The sequence below is a fragment of the Podarcis tiliguerta genome (genome assembly GCF_965153285.1).
Source record: "Podarcis tiliguerta genome assembly, chromosome: 6".
Lineage (NCBI taxonomy): Eukaryota > Metazoa > Chordata > Lepidosauria > Squamata > Lacertidae > Podarcis > Podarcis tiliguerta.
The window spans coordinates 79,765,865-79,789,966 of NC_139539.1; the positions used below are offsets into that span (position 1 = coordinate 79,765,865).

General features: G+C 46.8%; 1 protein-coding gene across 2 annotated transcripts in view; it reads right to left on the bottom strand.

Annotated features, from left to right (window-relative positions):
* CRB1 (crumbs cell polarity complex component 1) overlaps positions 1–24,102 on the bottom strand; it is a 152,891-nt gene that overhangs the window by 82,893 nt on the left and 45,896 nt on the right. For both annotated transcript variants that reach the window (XM_083445273.1, XM_083445272.1), the window contains exons 3-4: positions 5,317–5,512; positions 81–220 (exon numbers count right to left, since the gene is read on the bottom strand). In XM_083445273.1, the coding sequence (XP_083301399.1) occupies positions 81–220; positions 5,317–5,512 (336 nt within the window). The remainder of the gene's footprint in view (positions 1–80; positions 221–5,316; positions 5,513–24,102) is intronic.

A 24,102-nucleotide genomic window follows, 5' to 3' on the forward strand; every position in this document is an offset into this window, starting at 1 on the left:
TTTTTATTGTTTGTTTACACAGAGAGCTCACAACAGTTAAAAGAGAGGGGAGCTTGTGAGAGAGAGAAAACAGAGTTTACCTGGCCAGCAGTGGCAAATGTAACTGTCCACTGCATCCTCGCAGGTAGCATTGTTGAGGCATGGGTGGAACCAGCAGAAAGGAATTAACGTTTCACAGTGAAGGCCCATATATTCGCTGCCTGTACAGTTGCAGCTATACCTGCATTGCAATAAAATTGATTAAATCAATGCCATCCTCGGTCTGTGGGCTCGTCTTTGAAAAAATCGATGCTCGTGCAAAGATTTTCAGACCCACATTTGCTTCCACCCTTCTTCCTCAGCTGTTGCATCAAGGCCCCTCCCCAGTATGTTTCTTTAATTTTTTATATTGAATCAGATTCAGAAGGTGCCCTTTCATACTTGACTGCCTCTTCTACACTCTTGCAGTGGTCCATAGCCCCTTGGGTGTCCCATATCCATAGAGAATGAGCACGTGTAGGAGAGGTGCCTGGAGGGGGAGACTCCACCCTAACCATAAGGTAAAGGTAAAGGGACCCCTGACCATTAGGTCCAGTCATGGCCGACTCTGGGGTTGCGGCGCTCATCTCGCTTTATTGGCCGAGGGAGCCGGCATACAGCTTCCGGGTCATGTGGCCAGCATGACTAAGCCGCTTCTGGTGAACCAGAGCAGCACACGCAAACGCCGTTTACCTTCCCACCAGAGTGGTACCTATTTATCTATTTGCACTTTGACGTGCTTTCGAACTGCTAGGTTGGCAGGAGCAGGGACTGAGCAATGGGAGCTCACCCCATCGCGGGGATTCGAACAGCCGACCTTCTGATTGGCAAGTCCTAGGCTCTGTGGTTTAACCCACAGCGCCACCCGCATCCCCACGTCCCCCTAACCATAGATGTGTTTATTACAGAGATGGGAAATCTGTAGCCCTTCAGTTGTTGTTGAGCTCCAGCTGGAGATGGGAATTTATTATTATTATTATTATTCCGTTTGCCTTTAAAGGCAAGCCTACCAATTCACACTTTCCTAAACAACGTGCAAACCGAAACACAGCTATTCTTTGAAATTTGCACTTCTCCGCATTTTGCAATAAGGTTCTCCGGCCAAGTACTGCATGCAAAAATGCATATACTAATGTAACGTCAAGAGGTATTTATTAGTGCAAACAGCACACTAAAATGCATTCGGGGAAATCGCTTGCAAAATGTACATATTAGTCAAAGCAGCATACAGAAACATGTTTACTAGGAGAAGTTTGCACTAAAATGTGGGTGAATTTTCATGAGGTTTTCTTTTTTAAAATGCAGATTGTTGTAGGAATGTGGAGAGAGAACTGAATTTAAGATTTGGAAAAAATGAGAAACTTACAGAACTGAAAGGAATAGATTTGTCCATCCTTATCACCAGCTTCCATCTGACCCAACTAGCTGGGTCAATGAATGATGGGAATCAGAGTCCAGTCTCATTCAGAGAACCACAGTTTTCCCAACCTTGAATCATCAGAGCATCTTATACCTATACACCTAGTTACACCTTCTGATTTCCTATCCAAGTTCCCTCTTCATTTTCTGCCTAGCTCACTTACTTCTCCATTCCATTTCAGCAGCCTCCACTTCTCTTTTTCACAATTTGCCTAGCACCAATGCTTCATATCAGTGGCGTAGCGTGGGTTGTCAGCACCTGGGGCAAGGCAAGTAATTTGCGCCCCCTAACCCGGGGCAAGTCAAGTAATTTGCGCCCCCCCCCCACTGCACTGTCCCTCCCCCAGATAGTCCCTCGCTCTCTCTCCGCACCGCACCGCACGCCTGGCACCCTCCCCTCCACAGTGGGCGGCAACCCGGCGGCTCGGATCGGATTCGCACAGCCAGCACTGCAGTGAGAGAGAGTGAGTGAGCCAGGTAGGGGCAGAGAGCTGCGAGTGCGAGCGCCCCCCCCCATGTTGCGCCCGGTGCGGCCGGCCCCCCCTGCACCCCCCACGCTACGCCACTGCTTCATATTCCCAATGAGTCATACTTCTTAAGAATCTATCTATAATATGCATTTCTTTTTCCCAATATTAAATCAGAAAACATAATACCAGTGTACGACGGGTGTTCCTGAGTAAGAAAGTTTCTAGATGAGGGGTTCACTTGAAAGGCAAACCATTCCCCCCGTAATCCCTAGATCTGCCATGAAACTTTGCTTCTCGTTTGGTGAAAACCTTACATTTTGAAATGGGCAGATTTATACTTCCAATTGTCAAAAGGTGAACTTTCAATTTTCACAGTTCATGTTCATGCTCCTGAATTTGCACCCACCTGTCTTCAAATTTTATCATTTCCCAAAATCAAATGGTCTAGTTAAAAACAACCATCGCCGTTCAAAACTGTCTTGAGAGTCACCTTTGCAAAGTGTGCATGGATAATGTCATTAAATAGTTTAGTGAGTGGGTGGCACTAGCCTTTGTAGTATCTGGCAAGAGCCTGGAGTCTCCTGTTATTGTTCTGTTCCTTTTTTAAGAGAGATAATAAACGCTTGTCTAGCTCCCTGGGCTGGTGTGTCCTCTAAGCCTTTCATGACATTCATAGTGCTCATTTGCATTTCAGTTTATCTAATGAGAGCAGAAAACCTGTGTCTTTATTGGAAAGATTAGTTCAGTGGACAGCTTTATTGGCATACACCGACTGCATAGTGGCATAAATAATTGCTATTGTTCAATTCAAGCAGAACAGGGAATTCTCCCTCTGTGTGACATCTGTTCTGCCGCGACAGGAGAATGCAACGCTTTTTGCGTTCAATGTTTAATTCCAAAGTCTGCTTTTGAGACCGCTCAGCTATTGATCAGAAACCATTTCAATCTGAACAGGTCTCTCTTTTTTAAAAACCACCACAATTCATTGGATTCAGATATTGCAGTTATCTTGAAATGGATTCGTATCCAGTCATTGGGAAACTATGGCTCAGCTGTCACTCAGGTGGCAAACCTCTCTTTATCTGGGCCTTTGGCCTGTATCACTTCAGCCAAATGGTTGGGTGTCTCCCATGAATAAATTCACCCCCATACAAAAATGTTTCCTGTGCAAAACAAAGTGGGTGTCAGTGAGGAAGCTTGCAGCCTAGCCTTCCTCTGGTTTCGTGTTTTAGTCGGGAAGAAGATTCAGTCAGCGGCTTGAAGTTGTGTAACCCAGCCATAGGTTTGTCAGCTCCGTGAGAACCAGGCAATATTTAACTGGTTTTAATTTGGTAGTCTGTTTGTTTCTTTCACACACAAATTCAAACTTTTGATACTTTAGTGTGTTTTGTTTTTTCAGGGCTTGCCTGGCAGTTGTTGCTAAGTACTTTATTTTTCGCTCCATAGGACGCATTTTTCCCTCTTAAAACCTAAGGGGGAAAGTCTGTGCGTCCTATGGAGCGAATGCAGGGGGGAGGCAGACAGGAAAAGCCCCCAAGAGCCACACACAAGTTTCGTGCGGCTGTTGCGGGCTTTTCCCCAGGAGGGAGAAGGGACTGACGTGGCCTTCTCCCTCCTTGTAGAAAAGCCCGCCGGAGCCGCACGCTCCTTAAAGGGCTTCTGCGGGAGGTGGGGGAATTGCCATAGCCATGCGCAGCCTCTCCAGCCGGGAGAGGCTGCACAAAGCTAAAGAGGAAGCCAAGGCAGCGAGTGGGATGGATCACGCTCGCTGCCTTGGCTTCTTTGCTCCTTGGGGCTGGGCGGGGGGGGGGGGGGAGCCCGGGCTTCCCCCACAGCCCCGAGAAGCTCTAGCCTGTCCACTGCTCTTGGGGGCTGGGGGGGTAATATTTTTTTCCTTGATTTCCCCCTCTAAAAACAAGGTGTGTCTTGTGGCCCGGTGCGTCCTATAGAGCGAAAAATACAGTAGTTGCTTTGATACCCAACATCTGGGAGACTACAGGTCTCCCATCGCCGCTTTAGACACTCTAATGCATGGATGGCTAAATCTGTGCCCTCCAGATGTTGCTGAACTACAATTCCCATCAGGCTTGGTCATCATAGCCAAAGGATTATGCAGTCAGCAACATCTGGAGGGTACAGGTGAGCCACCTCTGTTCTGATGTATAAGTGGAGCTTGGTACCAGACCCCATGGGTGTTCATTGAAGCAGGTATTTTAAAAGAGGCTGGATGTCCATCTGGCAGCTCTCTATCAGCTCCATCTGGTATGCAGGCTGCCTGCCTGCAAACTGTATCGCCAGAGTGGTGCTTGGACTACTGCAATGCGCTCTACGTGGGGCTACCTTTGAAGGTGACCTGGAAACTACAACTAATCCAGAATGCTGCAGCCAGACTGGTGACTGGGAGTGGCTGCCGAGACCACATAACACTGGTCCTGAAAGACCTACATTGGCTCCCAGTATGTTTCCGAGCACAATTCAAAGTGTTGGTGCTGACCTTTAAAGCCCTAAATGGCCTCAGCCCAGTATACCTCAAGGAGCATCTCCACCCTCATTGTTCGCCCTGGACACTGAGGTCCAGCTCTGAGGGCCTTCTGGCAGTTCCCTCCCTGTGAGAATTGAGGTGATGGAACCAGGCAGAGGGCCTTCTCAGTAGTGGCGCCTGCCCTGTGGAATGCCTTTCCATCAGATGTCAAGGAAATAAACAACTATCTGGCTTTTAGAAGACATCTGAAGCCAGCCCTCTTTAGGCAAGTTTTTAACGTTTGATGTTTTATTGTGTTTTTAATATTCTGTTGGGAGCCGCCCCGAGTGGCTGGGGAAACCCAGCCAGATGGGCGGGTTATAAATAATAAATTATTATCATTATTATGACAATGTAAATTCCAGCACTACGCAAGAGGATGAACTAGATGACCTGTATAGTGGCATAAACAACAGCTACTGTTCAATTCCAAGTCCAAATCTAAAGCTCTATTATTTTATTATTCATTACCCCCAGTTTTGAATGCCTAAAATATATTTTCCTAAGGAAAGCAGTCTCCATCGCACACCATAAATGGAAGAATCATATTTTAGAGAAAAATCACAATTTTTCCATTTTGGCTGGGTTGAGGTCTCCGCTATATTTCTAAATATACCCAGATTCTAGCTGGAATCAGTGAAAGGTCAAATTTTAATAAGATTTTTTTTTAAAAAAAGGTTATTGTATTTTAGTATTTTGTTGGAAGTCGCCCAGTGTGGCTGGGGAAACCCAGCCAGATGGACGGGGTATAAATATATATATATATATTTTATTAATATTCACATTCTCAGCCTACCTGGTCTAGAGGTGGTTCCAATCTATTAGGATAATGGAAACAAGTGCTTGTTATCTGTTGTAAGCACATTTCCCAACACTGAGATTACGTACCCGTTGATACCATCAATACACTGCCCCCCATTGAGGCATGGCTGACTTGCACACTCATCAATGTTGACGGCACAGAGATCACCCAGGAAGCCAAGTGGACAGGAACAGTAATAGCCACCCAGTCTATCATGACAGGTTCCGCCGTTCAGGCAAGGCTGTGACAAACACTCGTCAATTTCCAGCTCACAGTTGATACCTGTGGAAAAAGACAGATAAAAGGGGAAGTTTGAAGGGTGCGCATCAAAAACACCTGTTCTGGAAAGTGATTTTGATAAGAAATGGTCGCTTGGCGAGACGTCAGAACCTTTTGGTTCTCGGACCTTACAATGTTTATTTTTATTCTAGTTCTTCTTGTTCCTAGAAATTTTAAGTGGCCAGTAGCCATTGGCGATTTGGAAAAAGGATCAGGTAACCACAATGACAGAAAGTAGATCTCTTCAGTCAGTAGACCATGAGAATCTTAATCTGATGGGTTCGAGTCTCATGTTGGGCAAAAGATTCCTGCATAGAAGAGGGCTGGGCGAGGTGATCCTTGTGGTCCCATTGTAATAAGAATTTTAAGGTCTTAGATATATAATAAATGTTCATAAATGTACCAAGCAAACACGTGCATAAATATATAAACCACATGTCTGAAGCAGCACAGGAAGACAGTCCTGAAACCATTCTGACTCCCAAGCTGACCAATTGTTTCTCTGCAAGGAGGGAGGAGATGGGGGAAAAAAACCTTCCTTGTTACAGAAATTTAGTATTCACCATTTCAAAGGGTGACAGACTACCAGGAAAAGACTACCAGGAAAGGCAATCAGATAAGGCATTATCAGATAACCTGGCAGACAGGAAAAACAACAACATTCAAATTTCTGTTGTAGACCACCTTTTCTGTGATGTAGGTATTATGTATGGAGGGGTGGTCTTGAGCTCCAGGGGAGGGAGTTTAAAATGTCTATATAAGGCCTTGCATGCTATTGTTCGAGGTCCTCCTCCTTTCCTGCATGTGAGGGGAGCACCTTGTTGCAACAGACCAATAAAGATCAGGCTTACTAGCTGCTTTGCTTCTCAATATTCTCTGGTTGGCCTCTGTTATTTTCTCCTACCAATAGGGAAGCCACGTAAGGACTCTATAAGGGCTCTTGGATACCCCATAAGGGAAAAAGGACAGATTTTTATTGTTTACAACACCTTCTAGGATTCTCCTCCTCTACAATTCTATGATTGAAGCTCTGTGGGTAAGGCGGCCCTGGGGGATGCCTGGCTCGCTGTCATTTTGCTGTTACGGCAGCAAGCAATATTTAATGTTTAGTTGCCTCTGTTAAGTGGTATTAAAATGCTGTTAAACTTTCATCAGTCTTTTTCATCATCGTGGCCGTTGTGGTAGCACAAGCTCCCTCTGGGGCCACCTCACCCTAAATGCATTGCTCTGAAGGATTCCATCAGAGCATGGAAGTGAGAAGTGAAATGTCCCTGAAAATCTTGGGAGTGTTAGTGCTGCTACAACTGGGGCAACAGCAGGTAAAGGTAAAAAAAGATAAAGGACCCCTGGACGGTTAAGTCCAGACAAAGGCGACTCGGGGGTTGCGGCGCTCATCTTGCTTTCAGGCCGAGGGAGCCAGTGTTTGTCCACAGACAGCTTTCCGGGTCATGTGGCTAGCTTGACTTAACCACTTCTGGCACAATGGGACACCATGACAGAAACCAGAGCGCATGGAAACTCCATTCACCTTCCCGCCGCAGTAGTTCCTATTTATCTACTTGCACTGGTGTGCTTTTGAACTGCTAGGTTGGCAGGAGCTGGGACAGAGCAATGGGAGCTCACCCAATGTGGGGATTCGAACTGCCGACCTTCTGAAGTCCAAGAGGCTTAGTGGTTTAGTCCACAGCGCCACCTACATCCCTGCAACATAGGACATAGGAAATGGCCATGTAGCTACAGCTGTTTCCTCTCAAAAACTGTGCAGAGGGGGGGCGGTGATACTGCCTGCCTTTTGTGCTTAATGCCTTGCACTGGCCCTGATGTTTTCTACAAACTAACTAAACATTAGGACCACAGAGTTGGACCATTGATTTTTCTAGATCCATAAAATCTACATTAGCCACAGGTCTCCAGAGTTTCAGGTGGGAATCTTAATCCCAGCCATATCTGGTTAAATCTGGGACCTCTTCCTTACAAGGCATGGGGTCTGTCACTGACCTACAGCCTTTATGAAGTCTGGACCTTAAGCTGATATTTATTCTCTTCTATCTTGCATCGTGCATCTTGCATCGTGCAGATTTTTTTTAAAAATAAAATAATTCTATTAAGGTTCATGGAAGAAACGACAAAACTTAATATCTTTTTCCTTTTTTTAACCACACCAAGACTTTTATCTAAATACAATAAAAACACGAAAAGGGAGGGGGGGGGGAGACACGGAGAAAGGAAAAGGGTAGAAAAGAGATTAAAAGAGAAAGACAGAAAAATAAGATTCAGAAAATAATTTTCGATTTTTAAAAAGTACTCATGAAATGTGCACCATGAAATTCTTCTTTCATTTGGCACCTTTCGTCTTGATTTCTTCTTCTTCTGATAATGATAAAACAGTGCAAGTTGACGCCTTGATTATTCACCCTCATAAATTGCTGCAGTTTGAGTTGGCGGATTAATTCTGGGCATGTTCTGTTCGCTGCCTTGGCTGTGCTGAGTTTGTTGTGTCTATCTCACATGCTTGTTCTAGTATTGGCGCAGCTCAGCTGGTGCAAACGTAGCAGGCGAAGAGGATCCCGGTTGCCCACTGGTATTTGGCTGCCATGCCATCGAGATTTACTGTGAGCATGGCAATTACTACAGAACAGCTGTTGGTTACTGAAGGCTGCGTTGCTCTGGTCCTATCTACATGTTGCATCATGCCCAGCTCCATACTGATGGCTTTGTATTTACAAGTTCAAGAGAATGTTATTCCCCTCCCCAATGATTGTGCTGGTGTTCCTCTTGTTAGCATTGCTGTCATATGCTAAAGCACCTTTGTGCTATCCCTACACCATACCACTCTACAGCACAGAAATTCTGGAGCAAAGGTGAAAATTATCCTCATTTTTTAAAAGGAGTCAGTGAACTGACAGTGACTCTTAAAAAAGGGGGTAAAAGGTAAAGGACCCCTGGATGGTTAAGTCCAGTCAAAGGCAACTATGGGGTTGCGGCAGTGGCGAAGCTGCATGCTCCACTACCGGGGGCTGGAGAGCAGGTGGGGGTGTGGCTGGCAGCCCCTGGGGGTGTGACATGCATCCCAGGGGCGTGGCACTCCACCCGCGGGGGTGTGACACACATCCGAGGGGTGTGGTATGCCGCCTGCGAGGGCGTGGTGCGCGTTCTGGGGGGCGTGACGCCCAGGGTGTGTGTGGGGGTGCATGGCGTGTGTCCAGAGGGACCGCTGCGATGGCACCCTACTGAAATAGTGGTGCAAGGGGTAGTGCGTTTCCTCCACACCCCATTCCTCCGCCAGTGGGTTGCGGCGCTCATCTCGCTTTCAGGCCGAGGGAGCCGGTGTTTGTCCACAGACAGCTTTCCGTGTCTTGTCGCCAGCATGTCTAAGCCACTTCTGGCTCAACGGGACACCGTGACGGAAATCAGAGCACGTGGAAACGCCATTTACCTTCCCGCTGCAGTGGTACCTATTTATCTACTTGCACTAGTGTGCTTTCAAACAGCTATATTGGCAGGAACTGGGATGGAGCAATGGGAGCTCACTCCATCTTGGGGATTCAAACTGCCAACCTTCTGATCAGCCAAGAGGCTCAGTGATTTAGACCACAGCACCACCCACATCCCTGCCAGTGACTCTAAGGCCGTGCAGCAGAGGTGGCACCTTCCACATATTTGGGGATACAAATCCCATCATCCCTGTCCATTGGCCATGCTGGTTGTGGCTGAAAGGTGCTAGAGTCCACAACATTTGGAATGCACCGTGTTGGCTGCTCTATACTAGAGTTTGTGTCTCTTAGGTCTATCAAGTTACTCTGGAGAGGAATGGCTCTCCATAAACGGTGGACTTGGAGGATGAAAGTCCATAGCATGGTTGTCAGGGCTTAGTCTTGCTCAAACCTGGAACCTGAGGTCTCGGAGGAGGCGGCACAGGGAGAACAAGACTCTTTGGCAGATCTTGCCTGAAGACAAGCTGTTGGAGCTGGATATCCCTGTTCTAGGACTCGTGGTCATCACACCTGTTGCCTAGGTTCTTGGCTGGTTCTCAGGATGTCTCCATCTCTCCCAGGGCCATAGAGCTTCAGGGATGTGGGAGCTGAACATGAACCTATGTAGGAGGAAGGGGAAGGGCATGGAAACACCTGCCGTGATAAAAGCCAGAGTAGGGTGGAGCCTCTGGCTCCCTCTCTGAGCTGCTTCATTGCTATAGCAACAGCTCACATCCAAGCTCCAGTTTTCCTGAACTGGGGAAATGGACAAAGATGTCCAAAAAGGCGAGAATTGAACTAAGGGTAGACAAGTCTCAGCTGATGAACACCACAGTCCCATGGACCCTTATCCATAATATTTAAGTATTATTTATATAAGGTGCTTGTTTATATTAATGTTATGCACCGGCCACGTTTTCTCTAGCACCTGTGCATTTAAAAAAAAAATCTGACCTGTTTTTGCACTCTCTTCACTTTGGTTTATATTTTGGGTTCAAAGGTGCTCTGCCTAAAACAAAGATTGGTGTCCTGCTTTCACTATAATGGGGAATATAAAAACTGCCACAGCGTTACCCCATTTTGTCTAAACTGGATAAGAATTACAGGCACAGGAGCCCCTTCAAAATGGATTACGATGCTAAATTGTCGACAAATAGATCTAGGGGTTTGTGATGAAAGTAAAAGAGATTCACTTTCCCCTATAATCCAGTATAAGGCCCTACCTGTGTTAGACTAACTACAACTCCAGAATCCTTCTTAGTTTCATATTTCCAAGGTGGGGAGATTGACTTTCTCTCTTGCTCTCACATACCTTAAAAAAAATTAAGAAGTAGCTGAATGGTATGTATTGTTTATGTATTTTTAATTCCTTGTTTGTGTTTTCTGGGCTTTATACTACAAGAGAATGTCTAGAATGCATCATGTGGGGTTCTGAAATGTTCTGAGTTTGCTTGTTTTTTGTTGTTAAAATATAAGGATATTTTAAAAACTTAAATGAATCTTTAACAGAAAAAAAGAGAACCCACTGCTCTTACTTCTTGCAAAGCCCATGGATGTAGACCTATAGAAAAGTTTAGCCCTATAAGTTTCAGAAAAAGAAAAACAAGAGAGCAGCATGAGGCTTTGTGAGGGCCCTGATCCAACTTGGGAGTGGGGATTGACATCACAACTGAAGCACTCCCCCTTATCATGTTACAGTATTTTTCCACACACGGAACCATCCCCTTAATGTATGATTTTGCCTGTTTGGTGCTTCTACAATAGATTTCACTGGCATAGATAGGCAGTGACTTGCACAGACCACGTTGGGGCAATATTACTGCATCATCATCATATGTTTACTTGGCTCCTTTCTAAGTCTTGGCCAGCCAGGACTGCACTAAACCATGGTAGAATCATAGAATAGAATCATAGAATCATAGAGTTGGAAGAGACCACAAGGGCCATCGAGTCCAACCCCCTGCCAAGCAGGAAACACCATCAGAACACTCCTGACATATGGTTGTCAAGCCTCTGCTTAAAGACCTCCAAAGAAGGAGACTCCACCACACTCCTTGGCAGCAAATTCCACTGTCGAACAGTTCTTACTGTCAGGAAGTTCTTCCTAATGTTTAGGTGGGAGGGAGCAGTTAAGTGATGGGGGCATAGACAAGGGGCACTCAACAACATGTTGCCTTACTCTGACTAGAAATAATCCAGAGTTGCACATCTCCAGTGCTCCATGAATGGTACAAGTGTTGTACTTTAAGAACTGGTTCACATACAAACCCTGGGAGTAAATATTGTACATGCTGCAAGACACAGGAGTGAAACTTTGGCTCATGAAATCTGTCCCCCCCCCCCAGCACAGAGAATGTGTTGTGGGGCCCCTGGATATCAGATCACACATCTATATGAATGTATACTCCTCCACCGCCCCATACATTCAGTGCACATCTTTTTTTTACGCTGTCTGGATCACTGGATGAACGGGGAACATCTTTCAACTCGAAAATTATTGCTATGTCCCACTGTCTGTTAACTTTACCTGCTGAACCACTGTGTGAGCCAGTTTTAAGACTAAAAAGGCACCATCATAGGGCTGCCGTATTTCAAAAAGTGAAATTCCATACACAGAAGTTGTTGAGCTTTTCTTGGCAAAGTTGTTGAACTTCGTTTGGTGAGGGGGGCCAAAGTTGTTGAGTTTTTGAGCTAGTTTTCTACGCTTCCGACATTGGTTGCCTTATGTCCAGATTTCCCTGGACGTTTAAGTGATTTCTGCCCAGATACTGTTTCCAAGGGCCAAATCCCAGCTACATCCGGGAAATTCTGGACTAACGCCATCCTTACACCATCATTACATGAAGCAAGTCTCTGTTTTGTTTTGTTTTATTTGCTCTATGAATTCATCATAAGGATTTTTTTTTTTTTTAGTGTGCATTTGACAAACTATGTCTAGTGACCGTAAATCTGTCAGGGCTTGTTAACAGCAGCTCCCTGCGAACATTTGAAAACACAGTGACAAAAATAAACGCAGTGTGTATCGAGAGTCTCAGCATAGCCGGATTCAAAACTACGGACCGAAAAACAGCCTGATTATTAACATGAAACCACAGGATTTGCTATGTTGGATCAGGCCATTGGTCTGTCAAATCAAGTAACCGGCCTTAGGCAACTGAGCGAAAAGTCCTTTCCATCTATAAAATGTCTAGCCAATGTGATGGATTGTATATGGGAGGGATTCCCCCCCGGTCTCTACTGCTGCAGTCAACTTGTAAAAACATGGGATTTTAAGAGACATGGTAGAGGAGGAGGAGGAGGGAAAATGGACATAGAATTGTTTTGGCATTTGCATGCAATGCCCTGCCATAAAAGTTATTCTACGAAACAAATTCGGTATACTGTATTTACATTCCTCAAAATTAAAAAAAAACCAGAAGACTCCAGTCCGGTGAATTTTAAACTTGAGTATTTTCAATTAAAGAAAAGGGCACATGTTATAGTTTGGTAACAGACATATCTAGCAGGCAAATGATTCAGATGGCTTTCACCTGGAATTTGGAAGGTGATGATAGAGGGAAATGGCTCTCTTCCCCCAACTGGGCAGCATGTCACGTCCTAGCCTTGGGCAAATCATTCTCTCTCTGCCCCAATTCCCCATCTGTAAACAAAATAATAGCCTACCTAACAGCCTACCAAATATGGGCCATGTAAGGAGGCAATAAAGGAAACATTGCGACCCACACAAACTTTTGTGGCTATGGCAGCTTGTGTCTCTAGCGATTCAAATAAAAGTACAGTGGACGCTCAGGGTGCGAACATGATCCATGAGGGATGCAGGTTCACAACACTCAGCATCCGCAACCCGCATCTGTGCATGCGCGGGTTGCTAATCGGCGCTTCTGCGCATGAGCAACTGCCAAAACATGGAAGTAACCCATTCCGGTACTTCCGGGTTTCGATGGTCCGCAGCCCGAAAAAACGCAACCTGAAGCGTCTGTAACCCGAGGTATGACTGTACTGGACAAGATGCAGCAAAATGTGGGATATTTCTCCCAGTCAAATCAACAATTCATATTGTTGATAAGCACATAATAGGGGTTGAAGCTCGTAGTGTTTTCCTGTGGTACTTCCTAGAGATGATTCTGCGAGATCCACTGGTGGAGGAAGGGGGGTGCAGTGGTTGCGGTCTGCCCCAGGTGTCATCCCTGAGGGGGGTGTGCCATCACCATGCCACCCCCTTGGGATGCTTGCCCTGCCCCCTGGGATGTTAGCCCTGCTCCCGCAGCATGTGCGCCGCCCCGGGTGCCGGAGCAGCCAGCTCTGCCTCTGGCGAGATCACTTCCCTTTTGTGCCCAAACAGGAAGGGGCGTAACTTAATATGCTCCTCCCTGCATCGGCACACACTTCCCCGCATCATGTCTGCAATGTGAGAGCATCTGTGTGTCAAGCTCAGACTCCATTTTTAAGCTAGCCTTCAGTATCCGTTAGTGACTTACTTAGCATTTTTAGCCTGCCTGCACTGTGCTGCTGTATTTGCTACTGAGTGAGTAAATGTTAATTTCACCTTTTCACTAATTTTTTTTGTGTGTGGTTATTATTTTCAGGGGGAGAAAAGGGGGGTTAATACCAGGAACATCCAGTCTGCCTTAAAGCATCCTGGATTATTAATACCAAAAGGCTAAAACTATCCAAGCTCCCTTTTAATCTGCAAAGGAATGTCACTCTCCTGAGCTCACTAACATGAGGAAGGAAGGAAGGATAGATCCTCTCCTAGCATCTAATCAAATCCCAACAAAAGTTGACCAAACTGTGGAAGAGGTAAGCATTCTGACCATTGGAGCTGATAGCATGGAATAAAGTGGGAAGGGGATCGTGCAAGGATAAGCAATCTGCTGACAGCTCACTCTGTCAAAGTGGCCGGAGAGCCAGGCCAGAGCAAGCCACTTTATAGACTTACAATGGTCTCTTGCTTCAGCTGAACCCTGATGGGCTGGCAGAAGCAATGCTACCTCCAGGTCAACTAGAGAGCAACATAGCAGATGTCAGCCCAGCAGTTCCTCCGGCTCCAAGCAACTAGAGAGCAAGGTCTATAAGCCTTACCTTTGGAGATTCCAGGTGCTTAGGGATGGAGGAGAATTTTGTTCGGTCCACATTTTAAAGTGAACCTATTTAATTTCTAGTTTGTGGATTTGTATGCACTTCTTTGTGGAGGAAGCCATGGAAGTGAAATGGATATAACACTGTCGTAGAATCAGAGCGTTACAAGTTGGCTTTAATAGCTATGTCATGAAAAAAGATAGGACCAATAAACTTTATCAGGAACCTCAGAAATGGCCGGAGCTGAGGCTCAGTGTTTTATAAGGCCAACATAGGCTGGAAAGTTTAATATCTTCTCTGGCGAACCAACACACACACACACAACCAAGTCTTTGTTTGATCTTTCTTATCAGGGTGCTCTTGCTATATAAAACATAGGATGGACAGCATGCCAAACTTGGGGAGCTCTGGAATACGAGCTAGGATCAGGTAATGGATCTACCATGAGAGGTATGTGGTAGACCCCCACAATTCAGATGTGAGAGATGCTTTAGCTTTGTGTGGCTTGGCCTGGTGTCTGCATGGAGACCATCTACACTGTCAATCCCCTACGCTCAGCCGTGCCTTACAATGTGAAATCAGGAGCATGAGAAGCCACTGTCTGGACTAGATTTCCAAATTCTGCGGTCTTTGGATTAAAGAGCATTAAAAGGAATGGCGAGATGCTACGTTTGATCGCCAGCCTATCCCGGCACCAGTTGCGTTCCATTATTTAACAGCTGTGCAGCACATGCACCGTCGACAGAGCGCACATGTGCGGTGCATTATCGTAATAAAAATGCAGATTCCTCTTGCAGCCACCCCCCCTCCTCCTCTGGCTGCCTTAAATGTTCCGCCCTCCCGTTATCCCTGCACAATAACCTCTTCCATTTGTGTGAGAATTATGTGAGACATTTCTCAGCTCTTTGAGGGAAGAAGCACAAGGCATACCAACCGCGTAAGAGCAGCCTGCAGAGCCTGCGGAGCAAGTAGCAACCCGGAGCCCAGTAACGAGAGCATTTGGTTAGCATTACCGCTGTCGATTTATTGCAAGTCCTCGGCATGCACATCAAAAGTTATAAGCTTTTTAACATCCTGGGGAAATGAGATGAGGCTGGATGATTCCCCACTGTGATTCATGGTGTCAGGCTGGGATAATAGCAATAGGCAAGCTCCCTCTGACAGACTAAATGAGGATTTTTATTACCAGCAGGGACACCTTGGGGGTTTCATCCAAGAATCCCTCCGGCTCGTGCGTTTAACACATCTCACGGCGAGGTGCAGAAAAGCAAACAACAACAACAACAGGCACCACACAAAAATAAATAAATAAAAGGCTTCTGATAAATCACTCCATTAAGCAGACTTTAAAATCCAATATTTTACTGCGGCAGAAACAGCAAACTACCCCTTTATGGAATTTTTACCCTTATTATTTTCGTCATTGCTGCTGGAAGCTGTTCTCAAGCCATATGTCAACGTATGTAGTCTCTTTGGGCTTGTGTTTTATGCCCCACTTTCTTTCCTCTGTTGCCTCTACTTTCAACCTCTCTCAGGCTCCTGACAATTCAGCTGTTGCTAGTGACTCTTGGGTGTCCCTGACAGAAGTGACTGGAGCAGAGGGAGGGAGAGGACAAACACGTATTAAATGTGTTGCCTCCAAAATGTGGGAGAGGACTGTCAAGAGAGGAGTCCTGCAGGCTGCTTCTGCGTGCAGATCTTCCGTGTGCCTAAAGTTGGTTTTGTGGTTTCTAAGTGGGGAAGCCTTTTTCGGAGTCAGAATGGGCTGCTTTGCAAAGAAGAGATGGGGTGGGTAGAACAGGAACCAGACTCGACTATGCAGAACACTGAAAATTTAAGGGGTTTGGAAGGAACCAAAGCATAGCTGTCAACTTACAGATTTGAAAATAAGGGACCAGCAGCCTCAAAAATAAGGGACCAGCAGCCAAAATAAGGGATTTTCAGGGTGCAGGTACGTTCAACTGCTGAGCCCCTCTGAGCCAAAGGTAGAAAGCCCAGCCAGCAGCCGAAACAAAGCCTCAAGCGGTGGTTTCCACAGCGCAGCAACCCGGCAAAGGGGATGGAGCAAGGAAAACCACCGTCACCTCTCCGCTGGGAAGCGCTGAGCAAAGGCAAGTCCCCAGGCAACGTCGCCGATTTGATCGGCACAAGGCATGCAAGCTCCACCCCCCAGTCGTTCTTAGACTCCTTATTGGGTGAACAACGCAGCCTCCCTCCTCCCTGGCTGGCAGGGAGGGAGGGAGAGGAGCGGAGCTGCTTCCTTTGAAACCCAGGAAATTTAAGGGACATCATCAATAAGGGACAGCAGCGAGACACGGCGCTGGGATAAGGGAGTTTCCTGCCAAATAAGGGACAGCTGACAGCTATGAACCAAAGCAACAAAGATCTTAGTAGGGGACAAGGCATGAAACTTGGTCCAAGTCCCAGGCTGGCTTAGGGTCATTTCATAGGCTACAGCTGCTGCCTCCAACCACGAGCTCCACAATTACTGGTTCTCATGCTGCACATGTAATGTAACAATATTTAATTAAAATGGGCAGGCTGGATCCCAAATTAGCAACCCCTTTGTACTCACATAATATGACCTACACTTATGATATGACACTTTGATGACTACCAAGAGGGAGCAATTATGTTACACCTAGTGCCTAGGGAAGCTGTTTATGCAGAGGCCCTCCTGGATTTGTCCATTTCCGTTTGCTCCATTTCCCATTTTTCCAGCTCTCCACATTTTGCAGCAATTGGTTGCCTGCTCCTGATAGACCCTGGACTATGCTGCCTTTGGGGGTGATATTTGAAATTGCCTGTAAACATTTCCTTAGCTTGCTTCTTGCACTCTCCTCTCCCCGACCCAGACTTTTCCCTTGGTTTGCGGAGGTTAAAGCTCTCGACAAAGCAATCCTAAATCCACCTGCCTCTGAGTAAACTCCGTTTAAAGCTGCGGCATTTTCATCTGAGAAAGCATGCATATGACCATGCTATAAAAGGAAAACAATCTTGCTTGACTCCAGTGAATGTAAATGCATATGAACACAATATATGCCATCGCACTCCTTCCATTTTCCTTGCTGGAGGCATGCACACACACACACACACAGAGAGAGAGAGAGAGAGAGAGAGAGAGAGAGAGAGAAAGAAAGGGATTCACATATCCAGATAATAAATGGTGCTGAGTAAGTTTGAGTTGCAGCTTTTTCACAATGTATCCAACCACTTCCTTGGCAAGATTAAACCGTCTGTTTTTAAATTTTAAGAGAGGAAATGTTAAGCTCAATTTACAAACACATCCTTTGGAAACTAGTAATGGGAGAGCAGTGTGTGTGTGTGTGTGTGTGCCTCCAGCAGTGTTCCTTAGCGTGAGGACAGAGGTTACAAGCAGTGGCGTAGTGTGGGGGGTGCAGGGGGGGCCGGCCGCACCGGGCGCAACATCTGGGGGGCGCGCGCTCACACTCGCAGCTCTCTGCCCCTACCTGGCTCACTCACTCTCTCTCACTGCAGTGCTGGCTGTGCGAATCCGATCCGAGCCGCCGGGTCGCCGCCCACTGTGGAGGGGAGGGTGCCAGGTGTGCGGTGCGGTGCAGAGAGAGAGCGAGGGACTATCTGGGGGAGGGACAGTCCAGCGGGGGGGGGGGCGCAAATTACTTGCCTTGCCCCGGGTTAGGGGGCGCAAATTACTTGCCCCGGGTGCTGACAACCCACGCTACGCCACTGGTTACAAGTAAACAGGACTGTCCCTTTTTCAGCTCTGACATGTTCGAAGGTAAGCGATCAATGCCAAATCATTGGGATGGCCAGTGGAAATAAACTGCTAAAAGTTAAAATAAAACAGAGAGAAGAAGGGAGGCAGGGAACCAGTTACTGTTTGTGAACTGGCTGCCCGGTGTCTCTTCACCAGGCCTGCTGGGCAACCCCAGTCCTGTCTAATCTCTGGTTCTTCCCTAACCTGAACGTTGTCCTCTCTCTCATGGTCCCTGGAGGTGAGGGGATTATGTCCTGCTGTCCATCAAGGCGTCCGTCCCTGTGCTACAACCTTAGGCTTGGCTGAGAGTCGCAAGTTACAAATGCAGCTTCCTCCGTATGACAGGAGGTCCGGGTCGAATGTGATCATTTCAGAGCAGCCATGCTGGCAGTTAATGGGCTTTTCCTTCCTTCCCCTCTCCAGCTTTTCCTGTGGTTCGGTAGTTTCTCTCATCACTTGGCCTGAGCTGAGACACCTACTGGTAACAGCAGGGCGGCAGGAAGGCAACACACTTCTTGTTTGAAATAACACTCAGTGTGCGCATGATGGATCTTAACTGAAGGCAGGCTCCCAAATGAAACCGATGTCAGTCAACAGAGAAGATCTGTTTTTGCCTTTCTACATACCCCTGCACTCGTGGCAGGGGGGAGGGGACAGTGGCTTAAGTCTATTTTTAATCCACATTCTCCAAAAATGCTTGCAGCCATCATAATGTCTTTGTATACTGTGCAGTGTCTGCTGTTTTTGTCTCGTTAGCTCACTAGAAATTGCCTAATAAACCTTGTTTGTTTAGGAGTGGTTTTTTTGTGTTTGTGTCCATTTGCTTTTAGATAGTGCTGCACAAAATATTCGCCACCTTTTACTTCCAGGTTGGAAACTACCAGTTTCTTCAGGGAAACGCTAACTTTTTTAAAACTGGCACGGCATAGCCTCGAACATTACTCCAATGAAAATATGGTCATCCTATTCCACCATCATTTTATTATTTATACCCTGCCCATCTGACTAGGTTGCCGCAGGTACTCTGTGTCAGGAGTGCATGCAGGAGCCGGGCCCTGTGACCAGTAGGGCTTCGCAGGACTGGGGCCTTCCTAAGCTTGTTCTGGAGAGGCAAGGCGCGGCCGCACAGGTGAGGCCACTTGGTAACTCACTGCACCTGGTGGCAAGAGCTGGGAAGGGATATAAGGTCAGCATTTCCCTTTAGCTCTTTGCCACAGCAACTTGTTTCCCACCTTGCTGTGTTTGGCTTCTTGCTTCCTGATCCTCAGCTTCGTGACTCCTTGCTTCTCGACCCTTGGACTCTTGACTTCATGACTCCCTGCTTCCTGACCCTTGGACCCCTGGCTTCTGGACTCTCGTTCCTGCTCCCACCCTGCCATCTTGCCCCCAGTCCCGACGTCCTCAGCTGGGACTTCAATCACCCGTAGACCGGACTGTGACACTCTGGGTAGCTTCCAACTAATAATAGTAGTAGTAGTAGTAGAGGAGGAGGAGGAGGAGGAGGAGGAGGAGGAGGAGTTTGGATTTGATATCCCGCCTTTCACTCCCTTTAAGGAGTCTCAAAGCGGCTAACATTCTCCTTTCCCTTCCTCCCCCACAACAAACACTCTGTGAGGTGAGTGGGGCTGAGAGACCTCAGAGAAGTGTGACTGGCCCAAGGTCACCCAGCAGCTGCATGTGGAAGAGAAGGGAATCGAACCCGGGTCACCAGATTACAAGACTACCACTCTTAACCACTACACCACACTGGCTCAAGTAGTAGTAGTAGTAATAATAGAACATTTAAAAAACTTCCATATGCAGGGCTGTTTTCTAAAGGTTGTATAGTTCCTTATCTCCGTTGCTCAGGGATTACATAACTCCATACCCTCCCAACATTTCTCTGGTGAAAATAGGGACGTCCTAAGGAAAAGCGGGACATTCTGGAATCTAATCAGAAACCAGGATGGCTTCTGTAAATCCGGGACTGTCCCTGCAAAATAGGGGCACTTGGAGGGTCTAATGTGGTATTCTTGTCCCCGTAGTTGCTTTTCCTGTGCTATTTTCCCCCTTGGAAGCTGGTCTTTCCTTCCCAGATCAATCACACGGGTGATTTTACTTAATCAGTGACATTGCAATCCAATTTTGCTGCAAGATGCTATTGGTGAGGATGAGTTAGGGAAAGTGCAGGGGGAGCACAGTCTAAATGAATAAGCAAATATTTGCACAATGAGTGGTGAAAAAATACGCCCCCCTCAAAAAAAGGCACCGCCAAATTGTTCATAAGAAACTCCAAGTGGTTGCAGTCCCGTGTTTTTAATCTGTGTAATGCCATTTAAACATTGTTACCGTCAAAAGAATCTGACAAGTTTCTGTCATGTTATTGAACAAAAGAAGAATGGAAATATCCTAGCAGCGCTCTGCTTTGAGACATACTGGCCCACATCAAAATCTGCTGAGGAATTTAAGCCTATTGATTTCACTGAATATAAGTATAGCTAACTCTATGCTAAGGGACATGGGTGGTACTGTGGGTTAAACCACAGAGCCTAGGGCTTGCCGATCAGAAGGTCGGTGGTTCAAATCCTGCGACGGGCTGAGCTCCCATTGCTTGGTCCCTGCTCCTGCCAACCTAGCAGTTCAAAAGCACGCAGTACAAGTAGAAAAAATAGGTACCGCTCCAGCAGGAAGGTAAACAGCATTTCCCTGCATTACTCTGGATGGTTAAGTCCAGTCAAAGGTGACTATGGGGTTGCGGCACTCATTTTGCTTTCAGGCCGAGAGATCCAGTGTTTGTCCACAGACAGCTTTCCGGGTCATGTGGCCAGCAGGACTAAACCGCTTCTGATGCAACGGAACACTGTGACAGAAACCAGAGTGCACAGAAATGCTTCCCGCCGCAGCTGTACCTATTTATCTATTTGCACTGGTGTGCTTTGAACTGCTAGGTTGGCAGGAGCTGGGACAGAGCAACAGGAGCTCACTCTGTCGTGGGGATTCGTACTGCCAAATTTCTGATTAGCAAGCCCAAGATGCTCAGTGGTTTAGACCACAGCGCCACCCACATCCTATTGAGCCAGGATGTGGGGCTTACTTCAATGTAGTTCTCCTGTCCCAGGAACTGGTCAGCTGAGATGGAGATCCAATGGATCCTAACATGCTCATTTGGGTGGATCTTGGTTTAGACTGCTGCCTTAGAAGTCAGTCTCTTTGATTTTAGCAGAACTTACTTACAAAGGAGTACTATCAAACGGCAAACAGATGCTTTCTCTCTGTCTTCAAGTAAAGGTGGCCAAAGCTCAAGAACTGACTGTTATAGACTATTGTCCAATATTAAAGGGTATTATAGGAAATTTCATGGGGAGATTTTGCATGCCTGAGAAATCCGCTCTGTGAAAATGGGATTACTGAGAACATATTGCACTGACCTCCAGCTGCGGTTTCTTTCCCCACTTGAGAGTTTGCTAATTTAGTTCGCATGCAATGCAAATGCCAAGTATATTCAGTAATGATTAGTTGGTTCTGCTTGTATGGCAGGTGAAATAGGGACCCAAAGTGATTTTTAAAATGCATAAGGGATTGGTTGTGTTTGCAAAATATATGCAAAATATATGCGGAGGTAATTTGGGGGCTTTCAAAGAACTGGGTTACTAGACACCCACGTTTGGATAAATTAACATTCACTTTTAAGACAGTGTGAAAGTATAAGATTCTTTGGAAAGCTGTTGCACATTGTGGCTGGGGAAACTCAGCCAGATGGGCAAATAATAAAATTATTGTGATTGTTTTTGTGAAACAAGAGCCTGGAATTTCATTTTTATACAGTAGCCTCAGTCTATCGATTAAATGGTTAGAGATAATTTTACGTGGTAGTCAGTAATGTAATGAAATTGCGTGTCCGGAGGTTGCAACAGAATAATGAAGCTACTGGCTACATTATGTAGGAGCAGTAGGAAGCACAGCTGAGAATGACCCTGGTAGTCATGAATATGAGAGAGAAAGTTGTATACAATACTGTAGGTCAAGAAGATTGCTAGAACAACTTAGTGGGCACGGAGAGCTGGGAAGGCAAAGATGACTGACAGTTGTGGAAGATACAGAAGGGCTTTCGGGGAAAAAAGAGACAGAATCTAGTACGTTGCATGGCTTGCTCAATAAACCCTCTCCATAGAAAAGAAAGGAATGGACTGTGGATGAATGGAAACGAGACCTCAAAGGTGAGCAGGAAATTGTCTGAACATGACTACTCCACAGACAGGCTTCAGGGGTCAGGAGGCATTGTCTGGGCAGGTGCCAACTGAACTGCAAAGGCACGGTTTAGCAGCATATAGGAAGCGCTCACTGGCATGAAGTCAGCAGAGCAAGGGTTCAAAACAGTGCCTTTGAGGGCAAACAGGAGCCAGGGCATGGGGTTCTGTGGGGAACTGCATGGAACACCAGCCTAAATTTGGAGCACTATCCAGTTCAGGGCTCTGTGCAGCCGCTTCTCCTTCAAAACAAAAACGGGCTGCTTAAGCATGCATTTTTTTAAAAAAAGCCCTGTAACAGAGTGCAGTTTGCGCTACATACTATGCTCTCTTCCATTTCCTCTTTTTGAGCTGCATCAAATCTGACATAATGCAAAAGCTTGCATGCCGAATGAATTGTTTTCCTATTCTTTTACCTTTCCCTCTGCTGTTTTGCGAACATATAATCTTGCAGGTTTCATTTGTGTGTAGGCTAGGGTTGGGAGGCGGGTGGCGCTGTGGGTTAAAGCCTCAGTGCCTAGGGCTTGCCGATCGAAAGGTCGGCGGTTCGAATCCCCACGGCGGGGTGCGCTCCCGCTCTTCGGTCCCAGCGCCTGCCAACCTAGCACTTCGAAAGCACCCCCGGGTGCAAGTAGATAAATAGGGACCGCTTACCAGCGGGAAGGTAAACGGCGTTTCCGTGTGCGGCTCTGGCTCGCCAGAGCAGCGATGTCACGCTGGCCACGTGACCCGGAAGTGTCTGCGGACAGCGCTGGCTCCCGGCCTCTTGATTGAGATGGGCACACAACCCTAGAGTCTGTCAAGACTGGCCCGTATGGGCAGGGGTACCTTTACCTTTACCTTTACTAGGGTTGGAAAACATGTGATCTCCCTCTCCCCAAAGCTGCTGAACTCATCTCCCAGGGGTCCCTGCCTGCATGGCTAATTGTCAGGATGGGAGTCATAGTCCAGGAACATCTAGACGGCTGCAGGTTTCCTGCTCTTGCTGTAGGCAGTCACCACTTAACCATCCTTTTCAACTTAAGAGTTGTATAAAAAAATGAAAACGTGACTCTTTAATAGCTGCAGTATAGGAGTGCTACTTTTTAATAAATAGGATTCGGGAGTAAAGAGAGCAACTGACTTGTTTATACGGTAGGGAAACTGAATGTACCCTGCAGAGACACTTCCCTGCCTCTGCACAATTCCAGCGTAGTGCTAAATGCAGCTAGTGATAGGAACTGGGGCAAAGACACCAAGAGGCAGAGATCAGGCAGGCTACGGTAGAAGCCAGGGGCACCCCACCTCCTTCTGTGACCAGCTTCCCTCTCCTCTGGTCTCTCCGCACCGGAAGAGGTATGAAGATAGTGGAGCAAAGGCAGGCAAGGCGTCAGAGTCTCAGATTGCTTGGGAAGGACCCAAGGGAGGAGGAGCCTTAGCTAGCTGTGGGAAGGCGAGAACATCCATTCAGTCTTCACAACTGCCTTGGAGAAAGATCTACTGGGGAGACTTGCTGCTCTTACTAGGTCTGGCCTCTAATAATAATAATAATAATAATTATTATTATTATTATTATTATTTATACCCCGCCCATCTGACGGAGCCCCCCAGCCACTCTGGGTGGCTTCCAACAAAACACTAAAATACAATAACCTACTAAGCATTAAAAGCTTCCCTAAACAGGGCTGCCTTTAGATGTCTTCTTAAAGTTTGGTAGTTATTTTTCTCTTTGACATCTGGTGGAAGGGCGTTCCACAGGGCGGGCGCCACTACCGAGAAGGCCCTCTGCCTGGTTCCCTGTAACTTGGCTTCTCGCAGCGAGGGAACTGCTAGAAGGCCCTCGGCGCTGGACCTCAGTGTCCGGGCAGAACAATGGAGGTGGAGACGCTCCTTCAGGTATACTGGACCGAGGCCATTTAGGGCTTTAAAGGTCAGCACCAACACTTTGAATTGTGCTTGGAAGCGTACTGGGAACCAGCGTAGGTCTTTCAAGACTGCTTCTTTGAATAAAGAGTTAGCTTTGCTGGCAGCGTGCGACTTATTGCTGACCTGCTCCTGACACCACGCACCTGAATCGGCCTTGGGTTTGGCGAGAAA